The sequence below is a fragment of the Hyperolius riggenbachi genome, chromosome 11 (assembly GCF_040937935.1).
Source record: "Hyperolius riggenbachi isolate aHypRig1 chromosome 11, aHypRig1.pri, whole genome shotgun sequence".
NCBI classification, from domain to species: domain Eukaryota; kingdom Metazoa; phylum Chordata; class Amphibia; order Anura; family Hyperoliidae; genus Hyperolius; species Hyperolius riggenbachi.
Window position 1 is genome coordinate 43,728,842 of NC_090656.1, and position 25,398 is coordinate 43,754,239.

Sequence of the window (25,398 nt, forward strand, 5' to 3'; positions counted from 1 at the left end):
AGTAAGACCCGCCCGCCCCTAGCCGCCTCCTCATTGGAGAGACCTATATGATTGATGCGCCGCAAACCCAATCACAGCGGAGTGTCCGGATGTTATGTAAAAGGTGTCATGTTATGTAAAAAAATTATCATTCAGATGCCTTTGCTGGTGGACAAGTAAGTATGGGGTAGGTGGGAGAGGTGGGACAGCTGTATAGCTGCACATATGGGATCAGTAGAGGGAGTGGGATGGGACCACTTTGCACCACAGATGCCAGCATGCTTTTCTAGGCTCTGCTGGACATGTTATGGAATTGCAGCTTACCAGTGCTGAACATGTATAGGGAGCCACCATATCACTTTCATTTCAGGTGCCCACCAGAAGTGTCCATGCAGGGGTAGTTGGGACATGGCAGAGAGTTTTCTGTTTTTAAAGTGAAACTTAAAGGACAACTGAAGCAAGTGGGATATAGAGGTTGCCATATTCATTTCTTGTTGCCTGGCTATCCTGCTGATCCTCAGATCAGGTGTTTATCACATTATTGTCAGATTTTATAAGGTTACATTAAAACAATAAATATGCTTTTTTACGTTTTTAAACATAACAAAACTGGGGTATCAAAAAGTCATTTTTAGGAGTAGGAGGATAGATACAATTGTTTATCTCTTCATTTTATTTCAGTTAAAAGAAATCTATAGCAATCCAAAAAAAGTCAGTTTAACTTACCTGGAGCTTCTACCGACCCACTACAGACCAGGACAGACCGATCCACCGCCCACTGGTCCCCTGCAGGGACTCACTATAGTTTTCGGTGACTGAGCCAGTTAATGGCCACTGCGCCTGCACAGCCCTGGCCTCACGCGTCATGCACTCTACAATACTGGGGGGTGGAGACGCCCAAAGATAGGTAATGTGATGAAACAAAAAATAATAATAAGGTGGAGGGAAGTGTCTTTACCACTGCAGATGGAAGAACCCAAACCACAGGGTTAATGTAAAAAATTACATTATTTATTCAGCATGATTAAATGGACAACGCGTTTTCACAGGTCTCAGCCTGCTTCTTCAGGTCAATTCAAGTGCCTTTAAAATATGGTCACAAGCATGGACTGAACAGCTATAATTATGCTAGTTTTTCAAACTATTCTGATGCATACAATCTATATAACATTTATCATCTCTATGCAAGCCATTTTCTAACTAAATGCTATTAAATATTATCTTTCATCTTCAGTATGCAGCTGACATACCATTTTTAGGAAACTTGCAGAAACCATGGCTACAGTATATGGTTTGTTGTTTTTGATACACAGAATCTTCCTGTGCTTGTTTGTCTCTCAGTTTATAAGTTTGCACAAAGTAGAAAGTAAAATGTGTTCCTCACTTCACAAACTACTGCTTCATTGGGTGTCCTCTGATGCACACTTAGAAAGGCGGGGATGCTTGCTCTGCATACATAGCCTTTGGGAGTAATCACTACTGTCTCATTAGCAGCTGACAGCCATGCACGGCAGCTTTCATATTGAAGCATATGGAGGGGAGAGAAGAGGTCAGGGCAACACCACAGTGATCTCAAGTGTAACGCTGAATAGGTGCTGGCTTACTGAACAGGCAGAGCCAAGATTCGAACCCAGGTCTGTTTCAGAGGCAGAGCCCTTAACCATTACACTATCCAGCCACCGCTGGATAGTGTGTGGTGTGATATCTTATGAAAAGATATCACACCTTATGAAAAGATATCACACCTTATCAAAGTTAACATGCCTTATCAGAGTAGCATTGCGAGCACTACTATTTATGCCTGCTAATTGGCAATGGCGCTCGTCCTGCCCTGAGCCTCTGCTGGTTCGTAGCGCTCGCTATGCTATTCTGTTAAGGCGTGTTAACTTTCATAAGGTGTGATATCTTTCATAAGGTGTGATATATTTTCATAAGGTGTGATATCTTTGATAAGGTGTGATATTTGAGTTACCACAGTTTAGTGAATCAAGCCCTTTGGGCTTGATTCACAAAGTGGTGCTAACCTACTTAGCACGTCTAAAGTCTTTAGACGTGGTAACCAGGGTGCTAAGTAGGTTAGCACCGAATTTCTGAATTAGACCGCGCGCTAAGTACCGCACGCATAGTTTTGCGTGCGCAAAGTCCTATAGGCTGTAATGGGCACTTCGCGCGGAGCGCCCTGCGCTCTGTGCAATGCGCGCATACATTTTTACGCGCATAAAGTTTTGCGCACAAAAAGCTCATTTAGACGTGCTAAGGGGGTTTTCACAGGCGTGCTAACAGTTAGCACCGCTTTGTAAATTAAGCCCTTTATGTGCTAAAGAGATGCTTTCATAAAAATTTATTTTTTTCCCCCCCCCTTTTTTAGGGAATTGTGCTGATGAACTCGTCTACATAAGTGAAGCGGTTGAACAGTTCTTGTACATGTTCTCTAAATACACAGTTGGCCTTTGTTAAAAGATGCATCCGGATTTGTCCCCCCACCTTCACACTGACGAGTGCAATGCGGCCATTAATATGCTGAAACAGTGTCACCTTGAGGTAAGTGCTCCATAAAATGTTAAGTTGATATATATATATATTTATTTTTCAGCAACAATCCTCTGGAAATGGTCATACAGATCATGGGCTTGGTTCACTAAGAACGATTTGGTAAACATTTCATGTAAGGTAAATTACCTCATGCGGAAACTTAAAGCGGATCCAAGATGAAAAACTAACTATAACAAGTAACTTGTCTATATATATCTTATGCAAAGTTTAGATTTACACAGCATATCTAGCTGCAAACAGCTTCAAAAGCTTATGATTAATAATTCCTGTGATACAATGAGGGCAGCCATGTTCTGTTTGTCACAGGTCTGAGGGCTGGAGATGCTATCAGCTTGCCTGTGTGTAAATTCAGTCCCCTCTCCTGCTCCCTCCTCCCCTCTGCCTCTGAAATCTCTGGCTAGTAACCTCCTCCTCCTCCTGCCCAGACTAAGCTCCCATAAGCCCTTGCTACAGGGCCAAGGCACAAAAGGAGCTGTGGACGAGGCTTGTTTAGTTTATAGGGATTTAGAGTATTAAAACAAAACAAAAAGAGTATTTGGCTTGAGGAATGCCCTATAAACTATATGAAAGGAACACAATTATGCAATGAGTAAAAGTTTATCTCTGATCCACTTTAACTAGAGCTTGTGACATTTTAATGAAGTGACTAATTAAGCCATTTACCTTATCAAAGAGATGATTTACCAATCAAAAATACTGAAAGTGGTGTTTCCATAGTAAAACACCTGCAATGAATGAATGGGGCCAGAAATAGTGATACTTACAAAGCAATGGTATAGTTTAATGAATGCTGCCCAGTGTCCTTTTAGATGCATTCTATATATTGGATCCTTGGTCGGATCTCTTAATCTTACTGTCTGTCTTTGTTGGATAATTTATATTTTCCATGTTCTTTTTCAAATTATTTTGTTTATCTGTACTTCTTGCTGCATGGGAAAATACAGATATGAATTTCAGCTGTTCAGTCAATATACATGATATGCATTGTGTTCAGTGCACGCTACTTGCAGCATCTTTTGGCCATCTCAGGGGCAACCCATGATAATATCCTTATGGTAAATTAACATGGAAAACACCAGATGCCGCACTTAGGGTTGCCGCAGTATACCGGTTCGACAATATACCGCAGTTTGATTGTGCATGGTAAATATAACATGCACAATCTCCTTGTAACGGTTTTTGGGAGGCGGGCTACTGGGGGCGGAGTGACGTAGCGGCGAACGAACGAACAGCGGCGAGGATAAGCAAATGCTCACTTGCTGGCAGCCGGGTCGTCCTGCACGCTGTACTAGCTTCATTCTACTTCCTGTTCTTGTTCTATTTCCCTGAAACAGCGCATCCCTGGGCGCTATTACAAGGAGGTGATGCAAGAACAGGAAGTAGAATGAAGCTAGTACAGCGTGCAGGACGACTTGGCTGCCAGCAAGTATTTGTTTTGTACCCCCTGCTCCTGCGTCCCCCCTGGCTCTCTATATTGTGGGCACCAATCCTGGCTACACCTATCCCTGGCTACCTATGCTGCAGGCACCTATCCTGGCTACACCTATCCCTGGCTACCTATGCTGCGGGCACCAATCCCGGCTACACCTATCCCTGGCTTCCTAATTCTGGCTACAGCTATCCCTGGCTACCTATGCTGCGGCAACCTACTACTGGGGTGGGGGGGGCACATTATTTAATGTAAGGGGGGGCCCCGGGTCCAAATAATTGTTTAGTACTGTATACCGTAATACTGTGGTATTTTTATTGACGGTTATCATACCGTGGAATTTCATACCGTTGCAACCCTAGCCGCACTACACAACAATATGCTGCAACAACAATTCAGTGTCCTATTCCCAGTGGCCAGAACACCAGTGCAATTCCAGCCTAAATCTCCAGAAACCCGTAATTATGAGGGTCATCTACAAAGAAACAGCCCTTTTATCTGCCACTCAAAGTATTCTTTCTGTGTAATGTAACTTGCATGTGTCACGTTTACCATGCCTCACAGTTTTTCTAGTCACATGACTGCAGAACGCTAGTAGCTTAACAAAGGCATTAACATGATAACAATAACATTTCTATAGCGCTTTTCTCCCATAGGATTCAAAGCGTTTAGGCTCTCTCAGATTCAGTAATTGGTAGTAGGATGAACTGGTAACACAACAAAATTATATTTCTGCAAACGCCAAACTGAACAGGTGGGTTTTCAGCCTGGATTTAAACACGTCCAGAGATGGAACTGTCCTGATCTGCTTAGGTAAGCAGTTCCATAATGTTGGAGCAACATGACAGAAGACTCTGGGACCAAAAGTATTTAGGTAGCCAGTGAAGGGAATGCAGGACTGGTGTTATGTTGCAGTGACGGGGTTTGTATTCTGCATGATACCCCCACTCCTCTCAGGTCCTCCAACCAATAGGTGGTGGGGGGGGGGGGTGATGCTACTACAACACATTTTGAAAACCTTATAAAAACATATAAGAGGTGATTAAAGAACAATTATCAAAGAAACTGTTTTCTGTAAACCCCACATACAGTACCTATGGAGCTTCTAGCCAGCAACACTATAATGCTTTTCAGAGGTCTCTTAGTACAGCGTGTGGGGAAAAAAAGCTTTGTTTATACGGGGGAGTGGGGGAGAGGCAGAGCTGAACTGTAACCTGGCTGTTAACTGTTTACTTTACACTTCGATGCAGAGCGAGAGAGAGAGACAGAACACACAGACTTTAGGTGATGATTATTTACGCACATTTGAAGCTATATTTCTGCTTTATATAATTCTTTACTCACAATATTAAATCCAATGAAGATTGTTTCTGTATGCTGGATGTGCTGGACACAGTCCTCCATAGTAATACTCACTGTGAAAAATGATGAAAAAAAGCCTTTGTATTGCTGTTTGCTAGTAATTACTGGAAATACGTGTCATTTAGAATTTTAGTTAACTTTGATAGTTGTTCTTTAAGTAGAGAAATAATCAGAAGATACAATGGGGTTGATGCATGAAGCTGTGGTAATGTTACCGTGCACAGACAGCACATGGCAATCTTGCCGTTGCTGCCAGCAGCAGTGTGTCATAAGTTACGCTATTAGCATGACTGCTACTCGAGTACCGCGAGTGTTGCTATGGTAACAGCATTACTAACTAGGTCACCGTAGCAACTGTAGCATAACTAGTGGTACACTGTTGCCAGTAGTGCTGGTTATATTCCCTTTGCGCTTTGTGCATATAGCAATATTACTGCAGGTTCGTGCATCAGCCCCACGGCATTGTAACTGATTAAGTGAAATGCTATGTACGAACTGATTCATTATAGCATTTGTAATTTCTTATTTTACTTACTTCTAGCATAAATTTCTGAAGTTTTTTGGGCATTGCAATGACTTCGATCGAGTGATGAGAAAATGCCTTTGGAAAGAGGTAAGCCTACCTACAGTACATTGTTATTAATGACTCTCTGCTGTATTGTTTTCTTTTTTTTTTTTTCAAACTCAGCATAACCATCCAGGTTGTTACCCAACTTTTCCACCAGCCTCATTTCCATTCTTATTTTTGCACTCGAGGCCTTGCTTTAGGGGTGTTAGCATCATAGTTTGAAAAAGGAGTTTTTGTATGCTAGTAACAAACTTATGTACAAATTATGTAAAAGAAGAAAGAAGAACAGCTTGATAGAGGCGGGCTGAATTTGATTTAACTGTTTATACCTGAATAGATCACAATCATACTTTTCTATATATATCCCTCTTTTCATTCCAAGCATGCATACCATACACACCTTCACGAGCCACCCAAAAGGTCACTCCCTCACATTTCTTAAAGGGAACCAGAGATGAACGTTTCACACAAAATAAACATATCAGTTGATAGCTTGTAAAGAATAAATGCTCTACCTGATAATTTCGATACTCTGTTGTGCCTTTTTAGTGTTTTTTTTATCCATTATTGCTCCAGGAAAAATCCAATATGGCCACCAGCTCATATCCCTTCTGATTCCGGGTTATGAGTTGTTCTGGATGTGCTGTCTAGGCTGTATGAGAAAGGCTGCTGCAGCCTTTCATCTGTGTGCTTTCATTTTGGTATGATGTGCAAGCTGCCTGTAGGAAGTGTCTCTCATAGGAATGTAACTGCAGTCATCATCATTATCTATGCAGAGTGAAAACAGAGCACACAGATCATATTGCAGCCACACTTGTCTGTTTCAAAGCTTCTCTCTCAGCAGAAGCAGCCCCTCCCATGTCATCAGAGCTCTCAGTATGCAAAGCAGCAAAGCTGAGCCAGGAGGGGGCAGGCTTGAAAAGACTCCACAGAAGAGTGACTCAGCTATAATGTTTCCAGGTCAAACCCAGACTGAATGCTCAGTGGGGGGTTCTTATCACAGCTGATAAGACTAATTAAGCAGATAAGAATGAAACTAAAAGCAGGGTAGGTGCTTACTGTCATGTTCCCACTGATGAATGTAGTAAAATACATGGGGGGGCTTCGTCTCTGGTTATCTTTAAGCTCATATATCCCGCAACTTCCCCCATTTCTCCCTCCAATACTGAATTATGTTTGATGACCATTCCTCCATGTTCTCTATATTAATTTCACATAAATCATCCATCCCTTTACCCACTCAGCAAGGTTTAAGGGTGTAGATTCTTTCCAATGTCTTACTATTATTTGGCGAATAATTAGGGAGCCTACTTCTTTTAAGAATATGATATCCGGCGTTCCTGGTTGAGTGTTGTCACCGAAAATAGCTGTGATTGGGGAAATATTAAAGTGACTTCTCAAACCTGAGTGGGGTCAGGTTACAATTCTCCCAACCTGCAATTACAGTGGTTGCCTTTGTGGTTACCCATTCTTGTGAGTATAATTTGACACTTTATACAATATTGTTCTGAATACCAGAGTTACTACATTAACAAAACAAACACAGAACACTTATATCGCGCTTTTCTCCTGGCGGACTCAAAGTGCCAGAGCTGTAGGCAGTAGGATGCACTCTATAGGCAGTAGCAGTGTTAGGGAGACTGGCCCAAGGTCTCCTACTGAATAGGTGCTGGCTTACTGAACAGGCAGAGCCGAGATTCGAACCCTGGTCTCCCGTGTCAGAGCAGAGGCGGAGCCCTTAACCATTACTCCATTCAGCCACTCAGTCTACACCTTCTTTCTTTTTACAAATGTATGGGGGAAGGGTGGGGGTGTTGCTCCACAGCTGCAGTGTTTAGAATGAACCGCCTTGACATGCTCTGCGTGGCTGGGGGCATAGGAAAACACTGCGGGAATCTGCAGATTCCCGCAGAGGGAAGTGAGAGAAGATGGAGGCTTCCATATGGACACGAGAGGCTACGGAGCAGCCTCCGGTAGGTAAGTAAATGTCTGCTTTACCACTAAAGGCCGCATGGTTAGCAAACCTCCCTTAGGGGGTGGTTTATTCCTCAAAAAAATTAAAAATGTAATGCGTAGTTTCTTTTGTACCTGTGATTTTTAAAAACAAAAATGTAGATACTTACCTCTGTACAGGAAAGCCTCTGGATAATCCAGAGGCTTCCCCAACTGTTGTCGAGCTTTCCATTCCAGCGCTGGGATCCTCTAAACCTAATTGACAAGGGCTTGTGAAATTGGTTTACATGACAGCAATAGACGACCCGCACCTGTGTAGTAGCACTGAGCCGCTCTTGCACGTTTTTTACTTGCAGGCAAATTGCATATCCTATGAGGCATGAGGACTCCAATTCAAACCCTTATGCCCCTTACACACTCGTGTGGTGCGATTCTGCCATGGGAGAGCCCGCCGCAGGAGAACTGCACCAAAGCCCCTCTCACATTACCCTGCGGCAGATGACACTGATGGGGTAACTTTCACAGGCCCGCCCCCCACTCAGTGACCTACTCCCTGCTGGACAGGAAGTACATCACAGGATTCCTGTCAATCTGCACATGCACGCCACACCGCGCTCCATTGTTCATATGTCGCCATAGACTTGCATTACCGTATAATCCGTAGTGTAGGTATTGCCAATTTTGCGGTGGGTATGCGGCAATTTAACTACTGCCCTCACAGAAGTTTGCATCGCATTGAGTATGAAAGTCTCCATTGACTTTCATTGACATAGCAGCCTTTTGCGGTAAAATTGCTTACCGTAATGCCATAGTGTAAAATGGACTCTGTACTAAAAAAAAGTGCACCTGGGAGGTACTTACCTTGGGAGGGGGAAGCCTCTGGATCCTATCGAGGCTTCCCCCATCATCCTCCGTCCCACGTTGGTCTCGCTCTGGCCCTCGGAATGCACACCTGACAATTTGTCAGGCTGTGCAATATTTACCTCCCCGGCTTCAGCGGGGGCACTGTTGCAGTTCTCGTCTCGGAAATAGCTGATCCCAGATGGGTCCACTCTACTGCGCAGGCGTAAGTAGAGCGGACCAGACTGGGAATGGCTATTTCCGAGCCGAGAGCTGCTACTGCACATGCGCTGGAACTGGGGAGGTTAATATTTACATGGCTGCCGCTCGTGGACCTCTAGCGAGACCACCGTGTGATGGAGGATAAAAATCCACCACTCCCGACTGACTTAACCACTTCAGGACCTAGGGCTTTCTACCCCCTAAAGGAAAACTTAAGTCAAATAAAAAACATGACATTTACTCACCTGGGGCATCCCTCAGCACCCCGAAGCTGGATGGTGCCCTCGCAGCCCCGCTCCGATCGTCCTGTCCCCGCCGGCGGCTACTTCCGGTTCGGCGACAGCCGCCGACAGGCTGGGAACGCGGCTGATTTTCCGCGTTCCCAGCCGCTGCTATCACCCTCTATGCTGCTATAGCGTATATATAGACGCTATAGCAGCATAGAGGGTGATAGCAGCGGCTGGGAACGCGGAAAATCAGCCGCGTTCCCAGCCTGTCGGCGGCTGTCGCCGAACCGGAAGTAGCCGCCGGCGGGGACAGGACAATCGGAGCGGGGCTGCGAGGGCACCATCCAGCTTCGGGGTGCTGAGGGATGCCCCAGGTGAGTAAATGTCATTTTTTTTTTTTTTTGACTTAAGTTTTCCTTTAAGGACCGGCCACTTTTTTTCCATTCAGACCACTGCAGCTTTCACGGTTTATTGCTCGCTCATACAACCTACCACCTAAATGAATTTTGGCTCCTTTTCTTGTCACTAATAAAGCTTTCTTTTGGTGCTATTTGATTGCTCCTGCGATTTTTTTTTACTTTTTATTATATTCATCAAAAAAGACATGAATTTTGGCAAAAAAATGATTTTTTTTAACTTTCTGTGCTGACATTTTTCAAATAAAGTAAAATTTCTGTATACATGCAGCACGAAAAATGTGGACAAACAAGTTTTTGATTAAAAAAAAACCATTCAGTGTATATTTATTGGTTTGGGTAAAAGTTATAGCGTTTACAAACTATGGTGCAAAAAGTGAATTTTCCCATTTTCAAGCATCTATGACTTTTCTGACCACCTGACATGTTTCATGAGGGGCTAGAATTCCAGGATAGTATAAATACCCCCCAAATGACCCCATTTTGGAAAGAAGACATCCCAAAGTATTCACTGAGAGGCATAGTGAGTTCATAGAAGATATAAATTTTTGTCACAAGTTAGCGGAAAATGACAGTTTGTCACACACAAAAAAAAAAAAGGTTTCCATTTCTGCTAACTTGTAACAAAAAAAAAATGAAATCTACCATGGACTCAACATGCCCCTCAATGAATACCTTGAAGTGTCTACTTTCCAAAATGGGGTCATTTGTGGGGTGTGTTTACTGTCCTCGCATTTTGGGGGGTGCTAATTTGTAAGCACCCCTGTAAAGCCTAAAGGTGCTCATTGGACTTTGGGCCCCTTAGCGCAGTTAGGCTGCAAAAAAGTGCCACACGTGGTATTGCCGTACTCAGGAGAAGTAGTATAATGTGTTTTGGGGTGTATTTTTACACATACCCATGCTGGGTGGGAGAAATATCTCTGTAAATGACAATTTTTTATTTTTTTTTACACACAATTGTTCATTTACAGAGAGATTTCTCCCACTCAGCATGGGTATGTGTACAAATACACCCCAAAACACATTATACTACTTCTCCTGAGTACGGCGATACCACATGTGTGGCACTTTTTTGCACCCCAACTGCGCTAAGGGGCCCAAAGTCCAATAAGTACCTTTAGGATTTCACAGGTCATTTTGAGAAATTTCGTTTCAAGACTACTCCTCACGGTTTAGGGCCCCTAAAATGCCAGGACAGTATAGGAACCCCACAAATGACCCCATTTTAGAAAGAAGACACCCCAAGGTATTCCCTTAGTAGTACGGTGAGTTCATAGAAGATTTTATTTTTTGTCACAAGTTAGCGGAAAATGACACTTTGTGAAAAAAACCAATAAAAATCAATTTCCACTAACTTGTGACAAAAAATAAAATCTTCTATGAACTCACCGTACTACTAACAGAATACCTTGGCGTGTCTTCTTTCTAAAATGGAGTCATTTGTGGGGTTCCTATACTGTCCTGGCATTTTAGGGGCCCTAAACCGTGAGGAGTAGTCTTGAAACAAAATTTCTCAAAATGACCTGTGAAATCCTAAAGGTACTCATTGGACTTTGGGCCCCTTAGCGCAGTTAGGGTGCAAAAAAGTGCCACACATGTGGTATCGCCGTACTCTGGAGAAGTAGTACAATGTGTTTTGGGGTGTATTTTTACACATACCTATGCTGGGTGGGAGAAATAACTCTGTAAATGGACAATTGTGTGTAAAAAAATCAAAAGATTGTCATTTACAGAGGTATTTCTCCCACCCAGCAGGGGTATGTGTAAAAATACACCCCAAAACACATTGTACTACTTCTCCCGAGTACGGCGATACCACATGTGTGGCACTTTTTTGCACCCTAACTGCGCTAAGGGGCCCAAAGTCCAATGAGTACTTTTAGGATTTCACAGGTCATTTTTGTTTCAAGACTACTCCTCACGGTTTAACGCCCCTAAAATGCCAGGGCAGTAAATGAACCCCACTAATGACCCCATTTTAGAAAGAAGACACCCCAAGGTATTCCGTTAGGAGTATGGTGAGTTCATAGAAGTTTTTATTTTTTTGTCACAAGTTAGCGGAAATTGATTTTAATTGTTTTTTTTCACAAAGTGTCATTTTCCGCTAACTTGTGACAAAAAAATAAAATCTTCTATGAACTCACCATACTCCTAACGGAATACCTTTGGGTGTCTTCTTTCTAGAATGGGGTCATTTGTGGGGTTCCTATACTGCCCTGGCATTTTAGGGGCCCTAAACCGTGAGGAGTAGTCTTGAAACCAAATGTCGCAAAATGACCTGTGAAATCCTAAAGGTACTTATTGGACTTTGGGCCCCTTAGCGTACTTAGGGTGTAAAAAAGTGCCACACATGTGGTACCGCCGTACTCAGGAGAAGTAGTATAATGTGTTTTGGGGTGTATTTTTACACATACCCATGCTAAGTGGGAGAAATATCTCTGTAAATGACAATTGTTTGATTTTTTTTTACACACAATTGTCCATATACATAGACATTTCTCCCACCCAGCATGGGTATGTGTAAAAATACACCCCAAAACACATTATACTACTTTTCCTGAGTACGGCGGTACCACATGTGTGACACTTTTTTGCAGCCTAGGTGCGCTAAGGGGCCCAACGTCCTATTCACAGGTCATTTTGAGGCATTTGTTTTCTAGACTACTCCTCGCGGTTTAGGGCCCCTAAAATGCCAGGGCAGTATAGGAACCCCACAAGTGACCCCATTTTAGAAAGAAGACACCCCAAGGTATTCCATTAGGTGTATGGCGAGTTCATAGAAGATTTTATTTTTTGTCACAAGTTAGTGAAAAATGACACGTTGTGAAAAAAAACCAATAAAAATCAATTTCCGCTAACTTTTGACAAAAAATAAAATCTTCTATGAACTCGTCATACACCTAACGGAATACCTTGGGGTGTCTTTTTTTTCTAAAATGGGGTCACTTGTGGGGTTCCTATACCGCCCTGGCATTTTACGCGCCCAAAACCGTGAGTAGTCTGGAAACCAAATGTCTCAAAATGACTGTTCAGGGGTATAAGCATCTGCAAATTTTGATGACAGGTGGTCTATGAGGGGGCGAATTTTGTGGAACCGGTCATAAGCAGGGTGGCCTTTTAGATGACAGGTTGTATTGGGCCTGATCTGATAGATATGAGTGCTAGGGGGGTGACAGGAGGTGATTGATGGGTGTCTCAGGGGGTGGTTAGAGGGGAAAATAGATGCAATCAATGCACTGGGGAGGTGATCGGAAGGGGGTCTGAGGGGGATCTGAGGGTTTAGCCGAGTGATCAGGAGCCCACACAGGGCAAATTAGGGCCTGATTTGATGGGTAGGTGTGCTAGGGGGTGACAGGAGGTGATTGATGGGTGTCTTAAGGTGTGATTAGAGGGGGAATAGATGCAAGCAATGCACTGGCGAGGTGATCAGGGCAGGGGTCTGAGGGCATACTGAGGGTGTGGGCGGGTGATTGAGTGCCCTAGGGGCAGATAGGGGGTCTAATCTGATAGGTAGCAGTGACAGGGGGTGATTGATGGGTAATTAGTGGGTGTTTAGGGTAGAGAACAGATGTAAACACTGCACTTGGGAGGTGATCGGACGTCGGATTTGCGGGCGATCTATTGGTGTGGGTGGGTGATTAGATTGCCCGCAAGGGGCAGGTTAGGGGCTGATTGATGGGTGGCAGTGACAGCGGGTGATTAATGGGTGGCAGTGACAGGGGGTGATTGATGGGTGGCAGTGACAGCGGGTGACTGATGGGTGATTGATAGGTGATTGACAGGTAATCAGTCGGTTATTACAGGGGAGAACAGATGTAAATATTGCACTGACAAATTGATAAGGGGGGGGTCTGAGGGCAATCTGAGCGTGTAGGCGGGTGATTGGGTGCCCGCAAGGGGCAGATTAGGGTCTGATCTGATGGGTAACAGTGACAGGTGGTGATAGGGGGTGATTGATGGGTGATTGATGGGTAATTAGTGGGTGTTTAGAGGAGAGAATAGATGTAAACACTGCGCTTGGGTGGTGATCTGATGTCGGATCTGCGGGCGATCTATTGGTGTGGGTGGGTGATCAGTTTGCCCGCAAGGGGCAGGTTAGGGGCTGATTGATGGGTGGCAGTGACAGGGGGTGATTGATGGGTGGCAGTGACAGGGGGTGATTGATGGGTGATTGACAGGTGATTGACAGGTGATCAGTGGGTTATTACAGGGAAGGACAGATGTAAATAATGCCCTGGCGAATTGATAAGGGGGGGGGGGGGGTGTCTGAGGGCAATCTGAGCGTGTAGGCGGGTGATTGGGTGCCCGCAAGGGGCAGATTAGGGTCTGATCTGATGGGTAACAGTGACAGGTGGTGATAGGGGGTGATTGATGGGTAATTAGTGGGTGTTTAGAGGAGAGAATAGATGTAAACGCTGCGCTTGGGTGGTGATCTGATGTCGGATCTGCGGGCGATCTATTGGTGTGGGTGGGTGATCAGATTGCCCGCAAGGGGCAGGTTAGGGGCTGATTGTTGGGTGGCGGTGACAGGGGGTGATTGATGGGTGATAGGTGATTGGCAGGTGATTGACGGGGCAGATTAGGGTCTGATCTGATAGGTAACAGTGACAGGTGGTGATAGGGGGTGATTGATGGGTGATTGATGGGTAATTAGTGGGTGTTTAGAGAAGATAACAGATGTAAACAATACATTTGGGAGGTAATCTGACGGCGGGTTTGCGGGCGATCTAATGGTGTGGGTGGGTGATCAGATTGCCCGCAAGGGGCAGGTTAGGGGCTGATTGATGGGTGGCAGTGACAGGGGGTGACAGGGGGTGATTGATGGGTGATAGGTGATTGGCAGGTGATCAGTGGGTTATTACAGGGAAGAACAGATGTAATTAATGCACTGGTGAATTGATAAGGGGGGGTCAGAGGGCAATCTGAGCGTGTGGGCGGGTGATTGGGTGCCCGCAAGGGGCAGATTAGGGTCTGATCTGATAGGTAAAAGTGACAGGTGGTGATAGGGGGTGATTGATGGGTAATTAGTGGGTGTTTAGAGGAGAGAATAGATGTAAACAATGGATTTGGGAGGTGATCTGATGTCGGATCTGCGGGCGATCTATTGGTGTGTGGGGGGGGGGGTGATCAGATTGCCCGCAAGGGGCAGGTTAGGGTCTGATTGATGGGTGGCAGTGACAGGGGGTGATTGATGGGTGATTGACAGGTGATCAGGGGGGATAGATGCATACAGTACATGGGGGGGGTCTGGGGAGAATCTGAGGGATGGGGGGGTGATCAGGAGGGAGCAGGGGGCAGGGGGGGGATAAAAAAAAAATAGCGTTGACAGATAGCGACAGGGAGTGATTGATGGGTGATTAGGGGGGTGATTGGGTGCAAACAGGGGTCTGGGGGGTGGGCAGGGGGGGGGGGGGTCTGATGGGTGCTGTGGGCGATCTGGGGCAGGGGGGGGGGGAAATCAGTGTGCTTGGTGCAGACTAGGGTGGCTGCAGCCTGCCCTGGTGGTCCCTCGGACACTGGGACCACCAGGGCAGGAGGCAGCCTGTATAATACACTTTGTAAACATTACAAAGTGTATTATACACTTTGTATGCGGCGATCGTCGGGTTAACATCCCGCCGGCGCTTCCGTATGGCCGGCGGGATGTTGCGGCGGGTGAGCGGCGCCAGGCGGAGGCGGAGGATCGCGTCACGGATGACGCGATCGCTCCACCCATGCCCCTACAAGGACCGCCGCCATTTGTCTATACGGCGGTCCTTGCGGGGTGCACTTCCCGGCCGCCAATTGTATATACGGCGGTCGGGAAGTGGTTAAAGTAGATGCAGTGGGTAGGGGGTAAAAAGTACATACTGGCCGCTCCTCTTTGTCCCCTCCGTTTGCCGCCATTCTTGTAGTATATATCCTGGCGACTTTGCTGACCTTTGCCCCGGACATCTTTGCTTCTGCCCGGCGCATAGTTACAGGCGCAGAAGCACGCTAACTCCTCAGTCTCCTCCGTGCTTGCGTCTGCGCTCCACTAAAGCAAAGCGCTGGATGCTAGCACTTGGAGTGAGTTCGGAGGGGGGCATGATTTTGCACGGGGGATTTAGTTTAAATTTTTGCAGTAGCAATGGCTAAACAATGTAAATCCTATTGGGCATGTTTACTTTGCTAAATTACATTTCTGCAAAAAAGAGTGCCCGATATTGAAACTAAATCCCCCGTGCAAAATCATGCCCCCTCCGAACTCACTCCAAGTGCTAGCATCCAGCAAAAGGTCAGCAAAGTCTACTACAAGAACGGCGGCAGACGGAGGAGACCAAGAGGAGCGGCCAGTATATACTTTTTACCCCCTACCCACTGCATCTGCCATTTTTACCACAGCCTTTCGGCTCTGGTAACCTTTATATTAAAAAAAATAAAACAAAAAAGAAAAGGGAAATTCCATCAGATTTCTTGAATGAATGAATAAAACAAAAAGCTTTCAAATTTTCGGTCTTTATCGAATTGCTGTAAAATTGGATCATTTTATTGTATCGTGTGCGTGGCCACCTTTAGGAGCGTGGGTATTGGGGACAACTGATTCAGCGTTTTGAATAAAGTAGACCCAAAACTGGGTTTGTAATGTTCTCTGGTACAGAACAGAGGAGGAGAATGACTATCGGGGAGGTGAGTCAGCTGCCTGATATGTGAACTCCATGGCCCATATGCAATTAAGTGTTTCTCCTGAGTTTTTTCTCCTAGGAGATCATTTTTTCATTTTCTCTTTGAAGTAACTTTTTAGCACTTTGCAATTGAAAAAGTGACAAAAAGGAGGTGAACAAGTGTAATCAAAATTATTTTGAGTATTTTCTTGCTGGTGCTTAAAAGGAATCTTGTTGACAAGGTGTTAAAATATCACCTAGGAGAAAAAGTTCACTGCATATGGGCCCCAGAGTGTGCAGAAAGCAGCTTATCTGTTAGTAGAATTGGACTGGCAGCAGTGTGAGTCATGTGACTGCTGGTGAATGCTAAAATATAGATATTTGCACCAATTTTGCAAGTACGATATTTATGTTTATTACCGTTTATACTCCAAGTCGAGAAATGTAGGACTGACTCACAGCATAAAAGTGTAGGGGTCACCTTATACTTGAGTCAGTCCTACATTTTTTCAACTTATAGTCCTGTTATGGGTGGGGGCACCCCTCTTCTCTTGTCCCTTGCAGCACCAAAGCGCCAGCTACTGTCCCCATGCTGGCACATACAGGGAGGGAGGAGGGACCTAACGTGTGTGTGTGTGTGTGTGTGTTTTGCAGATACTGGCCCCATGCACTGGGAAGAGACCTAACACTGGCCACTGCAGCTCTGTGTGGGAGGTTGCACATACTGGCCCCATGCTGGCACATATGGGGAGGGGGCGAGGGACTTAGAACTGGCCACTGCAGTGTGTGTGGGGAGGGGGGGGGGGGGTGCACATACTGGCCCCATGCTGGCACTTACAAGTAGTGGAAGCAGGACCTAACACTGGTACTGCAGGTGGGTGTGTTGGGGGGGGGGGGGGGTGTACATACTGGCCCCATGCACTGGGAATGGACCTGAGACTGGCCACTGCAGCTCTGTGGGTAGTGGGGAGGGGTGGTGGTTGCACATACTGGCCCCATGCTGGCACTTATGGGGAGGGGGGGACCTAACACTGGCCACTGCAGCTCTGTGAGAGGTGTTTTTGTAATGGGGGATGCACATACTGGCCCTATGCTGACACATAAAGGGAAGGGGGAGGGACCTAACACTGGCCACTGCATCTCTGTGGGGGTGCGCATAAACTGCTCCCATGCTGGCTCGTATAGGGAAGGGAGGACGGGCCTAACACTGTCCACTGCAGCTCTGTGGGGGCATAGGGGGAAACACACTTACTGGTCCCATGCTGACACATAGAGGGAAGGGGGGAGGGACTTAACAATGAACACTACTGCATTTTGGGGGGCGCACATACTGGCCCCACTTGGTTAATGGCTACATGTGGGGGTTTGGATGGGTTAATGGCTAAAATACTTTATGCAGTGCAGCCGTCACCACTCCTGCTCCCCAAGTGCAGCCAGTAATATTACTGGATAGACTTATACTTGAGTCTTTAAAAAATTCCAGCTGATGAGGGTCAGATATTGGGGTGGACTTGTACACAAGGTCGACTTATATTCGAGGATATACCGTAAATACAGATATTTTCACCAATTATCCAAATGTGATATTTGTGTTTATTATTTGTACATGTAACAGGGACATATCTTGTTAGAACAGAGGCGCTTCATTTGAATCCTTGTGCAGATTGTTTGATACTCCTCCCTATATTGCCTGATGAAGCGGGGTTGAACCTGCGAAACGCGTTGCATTTCTTTTTGGAGTTCCTAATAAATGTGTTCGACTGTCTGAATCGCAGTCGTTGTCGTGTCTGCTTGAGGGAGGAAAGACCACCACTTCCTCCTTCAATTTTGCCATTTAAGTTGGTTTTTAAGCTCATTTAATCTAATCTTATACTTTTGGCGCCTCTGTTCATTGTATACAATATCTTGTTAGAAATAGATACTGATTATAACAGTGATAACAATTTATACCTTGTAATTACTTTCACAGATGGAAGATAAAAGAGCAGTGAATTTTGCCAAGTCGAAGGAACGCAGACAAAAAATCATAGATGCTGCTAAGGAGGGACTGTGAAAGAAATCTCATGCCAAACCTGTGCACAGACTCTCGTCCCATCTGTACCAATACATCTACCAGCATTGGCATCATATTTATTTTATTGTTCATTTTTTTTCAATTGAATGCGTTTCCTCGAATGACTGCTTTAAAGAAAACTGTATTTTATTAAATGGCTTCAATACCCAAATTTCTTTCATATTTCTTTGCGTATTTCTTTACTAATACAGGTGCAGATATTCCTCTCTCGGCATCGCTAGTTCTACTTTACCTGGCGGGGAAACACCGCGGCTGATTGATTCAAAGCTCTGTAACGCGTTGTCTAATGTGAAAGGTAACATGAAAGTCAATAGACTTTCATGTTACCCCGCTTACCGCATCCTAGGAGCGATCCGTCAAAACGCACGGATCAGCTCCTAGTGTGGAGGAGCCCTTTATTACCGCACTTTGCTGCATGAAGCCCCTTGGGCCTTATACGATTCATTTTTTTTTCTCCTAGGTGATATTTTCACTCCTTATCAATAAAATGCATTTTAAACCACAAGCAAGCAAGAAAGTACTCAAAATAATTCTAACCACTTCGCATCCAGACCTTGTTTTCCCCTAATTGCAGGGGTCCCCAACCAACGGTCCGCAGCCCACTGCTGGTCTGTGGTATGTTTGCAGTTGGGCCGCGGGACTGTCCTCTTGCCCGTCCCCGCGGCCGACGCTGTTATTACCTTAGCCAGCGGCCGCTTTCTTATATTCTCCTCTCCTGCGTGTGTAACTGATTTCCCAGCAGCATGTCTCCCGGCTGCTGTCTGTGAGGAGGCAGGAAGCAGGAGAGAGCGGTTCCCATAGTAACAGTGATATACATTGCTGCTACAGGAAGCCGCTACCCTGCTTCCTGCCTCCTCACAGACAGCAGCCGGGAGACATTATAGCCAGATGTACCCCCAGGATTAGTGCTGCCCCCCATTATAGCCAAATGTGCCCCCAGTATTAAGTTATGGCCCCTCAGGTGCCCAGGTGTACCATATTATTAAATCCCACTCCCCTCGGTTACCCAGATGTCCCCCAGTCAGTTTAACCCCCCCCCCCCCCTTTACACATCCCCCCAAGAATTGATAGCCAGATGTCCTCTCCCCCATCAGGCAGCCCCCTCCTTGCACACGATAAAAAGCAAAGCACGACTTTTCTGAGCACCACACAAAAAAAATGGATCCACTATGGTCAATAAATGCTACCAATTCTGCATTATTTTTGTTCTAAAAAAAATCCTTTCATCTGGCGAGGGATTATTCTACATGTTGACGTTCCCCTTGCTGAGGCAGCCACGATGGTTCTGAATTTCTCTCTACATTGCATGCTGGGAGGTGCAGTAATGTGGTTCCAGCCAAAGCATTGCCATAGAGAAGCTGGCCGCAAAAAGCATTCATGTATGAGCATGAGCGAGATGACAATGTTGACAAGTTCCCCCCCCCTCCCCCCCAAAAAAAGCTTTGCTCCAAATGCTGTAATCTGTTCCTCAAAGACCTAATGAACGTTTCACGGCTCACTGGCTGCTTCCTCAGAGGCAAACCAACATTTAAATATCTCGCATATCGGAGCATATGATAACCGCACCGTAGAGCACCAATAACTCAATTACTCCATACACTGGAAGCCAAAACCACAACTTGTAAGATCTCCACCTCAATACTGCTGCTAAGAACACTTTAACCCTTCTGTGGCGAAAATTCTGTGGAGTTGCATTGGAAGAAATATTCTTTATCTTCTCCACAGAACACAATCACATAGCTCCCAACTGTCCCTCTTACGGAGGGACAGTACTCCCCAACTGTCCCTCTTACGGAGGGACAGTACTCTAAGGAACCAAGTCCCTCTTGCTTCCTTATTTGTCCCTCTTTAAAGAGACACTAAAGCGAAAAAAAATTATATTATGATTTGTATGTGTAGCACAGCTAAGAAATAAAACATTAAGATCAGATACATCAGTGTAATTGTTTCCAGTACAGGAAGAGTTGAGAAACTCCAGTTGTTATCTCTATGCAAACAAGCCATTAAGCTCCCCGACTAAGTTTGTAGTGGAGAGGGCTGTTATCTGACTTTTATTATCTCAACTGTTCCCGGACTATTTACTTTTCCTCTGCTAGAGGAGAGGTCATTACTTCACAGACTGCTCTGAAAGACTCATTTTGAATGCTGAGTGTTGTGTAATGTGCACATATTATAGAATGATGCAATGTTAGAAAAAACACTATATACCTGAAAATAAAAGTATGAGAATATTTTCTTTGCTGCTAATCTTCTAGTAATTATTCATAGTACACAACCAATTCACTATATCATATTTTTTTTTCCGCTTCAGTGTCTCTTTAAGACTGATATACAAATCTATGTTAATACTATTATATATACTACTATTATACTATTATATTATAGTATTTATATGCTGAAAATGTGTTAAACGAACTATAAACTTTATTCCCATTACTTAAAGAGGACCCAAACCAAACATTTTTTTAAAATTCAAAATATTTAGATGCACCACTCTGACACATACAAAGATAAATAAACACTCCTCCAAGCCTATGAGCATTTCAGTACATGCTTTTCACCCTTCTCTTTTCATAACTAGGGTTATACAGGTGGCAGCCATTACTTCTGAGCTTAGTAGAAGGTTTTAGATCATGGGTATGTTTGTCATCAGCTACCCTCCCTCACAGGGGCGTCGTCTATGTGAAATCTCACACAAGCTGAGATCACCTCCCCTGTGACATCATCAGTAGCAGCCTGTGTTTTGTTTTTTATCTCCTCCACCAGTCTGCCGGATTCTGTCCCGGCAATATGAAAGGAAGAGAGGGGTTCCTCCAATAAATGTAAAATATTTTATATTTGCCATCATGCAGTTGAAAAAAAGGCTGCTATTTATTATTATAAGTTAGAAAATAGATTTTATTTCTGAAAATGTTTAATTTGGGTCCACTTTAAAGGGAAACTTAAGAAAAAAGAGATTAACTTACTTCGAGCTCCTACCAGCCCCTTGCAGCCACCCTGTGCCAGTCCGCAATGATCCTTCGTTCCCCCACCGCCAGCTAGTTTTGTTTTTGCTGAGGCGGCGGGCCACTGCACCTGCACAGCCCTAGCAACGCGTTTCCATCGCATTGCAGAGGGGAATGTGAAGACGGATACACATGATCAGGGCCGTGCAGGCGCAGTGGCCCGCCGACTGAGTCGGCAAACACAAGACTAGCTGGCCGTGGGAGAACAGAGGATCATTGCGGACCGGCGCAGGCACAGGGACATGACGGCAGCAGGGGGCTGGTAGAAGCCCCAGCCAGGTAAGTAAATCTCTTTTTTAAGTTGCCTTAAAGGGAAGGTTCAGGGAGGGGGATTAAAAAAATAAAAATAAATTTCCACTTACCTGGGGCTTCCTCCAGCCCGTGGCAGGCAGGAGGTGCCCTCGCCGCCGCTCTGCAGGCTCCCGGTGGTCTCCGGTGCCCGACCCGACCTGGCCAGGCCGGCTGCCAGGTCGGGCTCTTCTGCGCTCCATTTCCTGGCACTTCTGCGTCCCACGCCGGCGCGCTGACATCATCGGATGTCCGCCGGGCTGTACTGCGCATGCAGAAGTGCCAGGAAATGGAGCGCAGAAGAGCCCAACCTGGCAGCCGGCCTGGCCAGGTCGGGTCGGGCACCGGAGACCACCGGGAGCCTGCGGAGCGGCGGCGAGGGCACCTCCTGCCTGCCACGGGCTGGAGGAAGCCCCAGGTAAGTGGAAATTTATTTTTATTTTTTTAATCCCCTCCCTGAACCTTCCCTTTAAAAGATACCCGAGGTGACATGATGAGATAGACATGGGTATGTACAGTGCCTAGCACACAAATAACTATGCTGTGTTCCTTTTTTCTTTCTCTACCTGAAAGAGTTAAACATCAGGTATGTAAGTGGCAGTTCCTGTCTGAGTCAGGACTGATACAAAGGATAAGAAGGTTGAGTCGGGTTGGCACTACAGCGAACAGCTTTAGCACGCGTGGAGTAGTGTACGATGGGCTTGAAAGTGTGCACTCCTCATAGGACAGCTTCACTGGCGTGCTCAAGCAGGGAGACAGATGCAATGCATAACAAAAGAAGTCAGCAGTGCCTGCTTTACACCTCTTTTGTTACGAGTCAGACTACAGTGTGACCCTCACTGATAAGAAATTCCAACTATAAAACACTTTCCTAGCAGAAAATGGCTTCTGAGAGCAGGAAAGAGATAAAAAAGGTCAATAGTTTATATATTTTAGCTCTGGCAAACTTCAATGAATGTGTCATTGAGCAAAAACTATAAAACAGTAAAAGTAGATTTAAATATAAAATGAAACTGTGGAATATTTTAAAAAGACATTTTTAGGAGAAGGAAGATAGATATAATTGTTTGTTTCATTATCTTATTTTCACCTCGGGTGTCCTTTAAGTTTCCCTTTAAATAGATTGGACAATTCCCATTACTAAAATTGATGAAATACAGGAGCAGTGTGGTTTGAATGATAAAACTGCATGTTTTGATTCTGAATTGTTTGTGGCATGCATGGCAAGGAGTGTAGTGGGGGCGTGGTTAGAGGTGTGGCATGCATGGCAAGGAGTGTAGTGGGGGCGTGGTTAGAGTTGTGGCATGCATTGCAAGGCGTGTAGTGGGGGCGTGGTTAGAGGTGTGGCATGAGTAGTCTTAAATTGTCCCTCTTATCTCAAAACGTTGGGAGGCATGTAATCATATTAAATTGATAATGCATCAGTATTAAAATAATCATGATTATAAAACCTTGTAAAAACATTTGTTCATTATAATCCCTATATGAATATATCATTACAGGTTTTACAAATTCATTAAAATATAAATAAATTCAATTCACACGGTATAAATTCTGATTCTGATTCTATAGAATCTCTCCATATACTGTATTGCAAATGTGCCCCATCTTGTGGTTAAAAACGGAAATGCAGTCTGTGAATTTGCTATAAAACAATTTCGGTACAGTGCTTTTCTTCTGTCTGACTCAAAAGCACTTGAGAGCTGCAGCCACTCACTTGGAAATATTGCATACGACGATGACCCTCTTGTTCCATGCACAGAAGAAAGCTTTATTGGGGTTGGAGCTAGATAAACCATACTTCGCTTTGCTTGTTATATTGGGGTAAATTCTCAAAAGATAGGTAAGTTCAATGTGTGCATACAATGCTAACTAGCTGCATGGATGTTTTCACTAAGTGATGCATGTATATAGCGCATTACACAATTTGCGTAGCTCATTCCATAAATTGCATACATGCCGATAAACTTGACGAGCGCTATATACATGTCCTGAGATGGCGTGTGTGGGCCAATTTATACTTACCTAGGGCTTCCTCCAGCCCCATGAGGTGCTTAGAGTCCTTCAACGTCCTCTCCGTTATCTCTGAAATCCTCCTGGTAATCGGGTCAGTCGCTGCCAGTCGTGGTCTTCAGCGCATGTTTGGCTGCGTGCGTGCGTGCCCTGCGCCCAGGAGCGTACCGCGTCTGTGCAGTACTCCTACGCAGGTGCAGAATGCTCCAGGCTGCGGGAAAGTGTGTGGCCAGCCTGATTACTGGGAGTTTTTTTTTAGAGAACGTAGGGGACAGGGAGGACGTCAAGGGACCCCAAGAACCTCATGGGGCTGGAGGAAGCCCTAGTTAAGTATAAATTAGCCAACACGCCAGCTCAGTTTTCCTTTAGAGGACCACTATCTCGAAAAATTTTAAAAATGTAAAATAACGTACACATACAAATAAGAAATATGTTTCTTCCAGAATAAAATGAGACATAAATGACTTTTCTCCTATGTTCCTGTCACTTACAGTAGGTAGAAGAAATCTGACAGAACTGACAAGTTTTGGACTAGCCCATCTCTAAAGGTTTTCTTTATTTTTAAAAGCACTTAGTGAATGGAAGTTGCTCTGCCCAACTGCCAAAAAAGTGTGCAAACAGGTAGGGGGGCAGTCTGCATCTTTATATAAATCATTTTCAGGGATTGTCTCAGTAGAATAATAAAGGCCATGCGGAGAATCCCCCATGAAGAGATGGACTAGTCCAAAACCTGTCTCTTCTGTTAGATTTCTACTGCTTACTGTAAGTGACAGCAACATAGGAGAAAAGTTTTTTTATGGCTCATTTTACTCTGCAAGAAACATACTTCTCATTTGTATGTGTTTACATGCATTTTAAATTTTCGCAATAGTGGTCCTTTAAGTTTAACAACCTTTTATCCTGTTGTTATGCATGACTGTATACGAGTTAAAACAATAAAATTTGGATTATAATGAAAAAAGTTTAACAACCTTCACAAATTGACTCCATTGTGTGAAATATATGACAGTTTGCAATGCAAAGTTATGTGCATCGCAGGAGAAGCCTTTTTTTTGTAATGTTCCTTTTTTATTACCTGATTTGCTTGGTTTGAAAAACTGCCTTTATTTCTGAATGTCAGCTGCAGCTTAGGCACACTAAATTGCAGCCCTTTCACAAATCCCATCATCTCCCACTGGAAGTAGTTAGAAACTAACGGAGGGCAAACCTAGTCACCGTTTTGTTGAGGGCACATATAATAGCCCATGTACTCCACTGGAGAGCGTAGAGAAAGGGAGTGGGTGGAGTCAAGTGTTGTCTCTGTGTGCATGGATAAGAAACTGGCTAATGGACAGAAAGCAAAGAGCTGTTGGATCATATTCAAAATGGGTGACTATTATCAGTGGGGTCCCACAGGGGTCAGTACTGGATCCAGTACTCTACAATTTATTTACTGTGTTAAAGGGAACCAGAGACGCCAGCGTTAAAAAAAGAAATAAGATTTCATACATACCTGGGGCTTCTTCCAGCCCCATAAGCCTGCATCGCTCCCACGCCGCCATCCTCCGCTTCCTGGATCGCCGGTACTGGGTCCCGTCACTTCCGGCGGACGCGGACAATTATCCGCATGCATAGGGGCTCCCTCTATACCCGTATGCTTGCGGCTGCGCACTATGCAGCCGCACGCGTAAGGGTATGCCAGGAGCCCCTGTGATGCGGACGATTGGCCGCGTGCTGCCGCCGACTGGCCGAAACTACGGGACCCGGAACCGCCGGATACAGGAAGCTGAGGACGGCGGCGTGGGGGCGATCCGTGCGTATGGGGCTGGAGGAAGCCCCAGGTATGTATAAATTCTTTTTTCTGGGG

General features: G+C 45.0%; 1 protein-coding gene across 1 annotated transcript; it reads left to right on the forward strand.

Moving 5' to 3' along the window:
* Positions 1-49: 49 nt before the first annotated feature.
* Positions 50-18,397, forward strand: CMC2 (C-X9-C motif containing 2). Its single transcript, XM_068260382.1, has 4 exons — positions 50-155; positions 2,348-2,520; positions 5,865-5,936; positions 18,142-18,397. Exons 2-4 carry the CDS (start codon positions 2,440-2,442, stop codon positions 18,223-18,225), a joined length of 237 nt encoding a protein of 78 aa, XP_068116483.1. The 5' UTR covers positions 50-155; positions 2,348-2,439; the 3' UTR covers positions 18,226-18,397.
* The last annotated feature ends 7,001 nt before the right edge of the window (positions 18,398-25,398 follow it).

Bases quoted from the DNA above. Each gene is read 5' to 3' on its own strand.
- CMC2 (XM_068260382.1), top strand. From the start codon at position 2,440: ATGCATCCGGATTTGTCCCCCCACCTTCACACTGACGAGTGCAATGCG. The intron at 2,521-5,864 runs GTAAGTGCTCCA...ACTTACTTCTAG, and splicing joins TGAAACAGTGTCACCTTGAG to CATAAATTTCTGAAGTTTTT. The intron at 5,937-18,141 runs GTAAGCCTACCT...TTACTTTCACAG, and splicing joins GAAAATGCCTTTGGAAAGAG to ATGGAAGATAAAAGAGCAGT.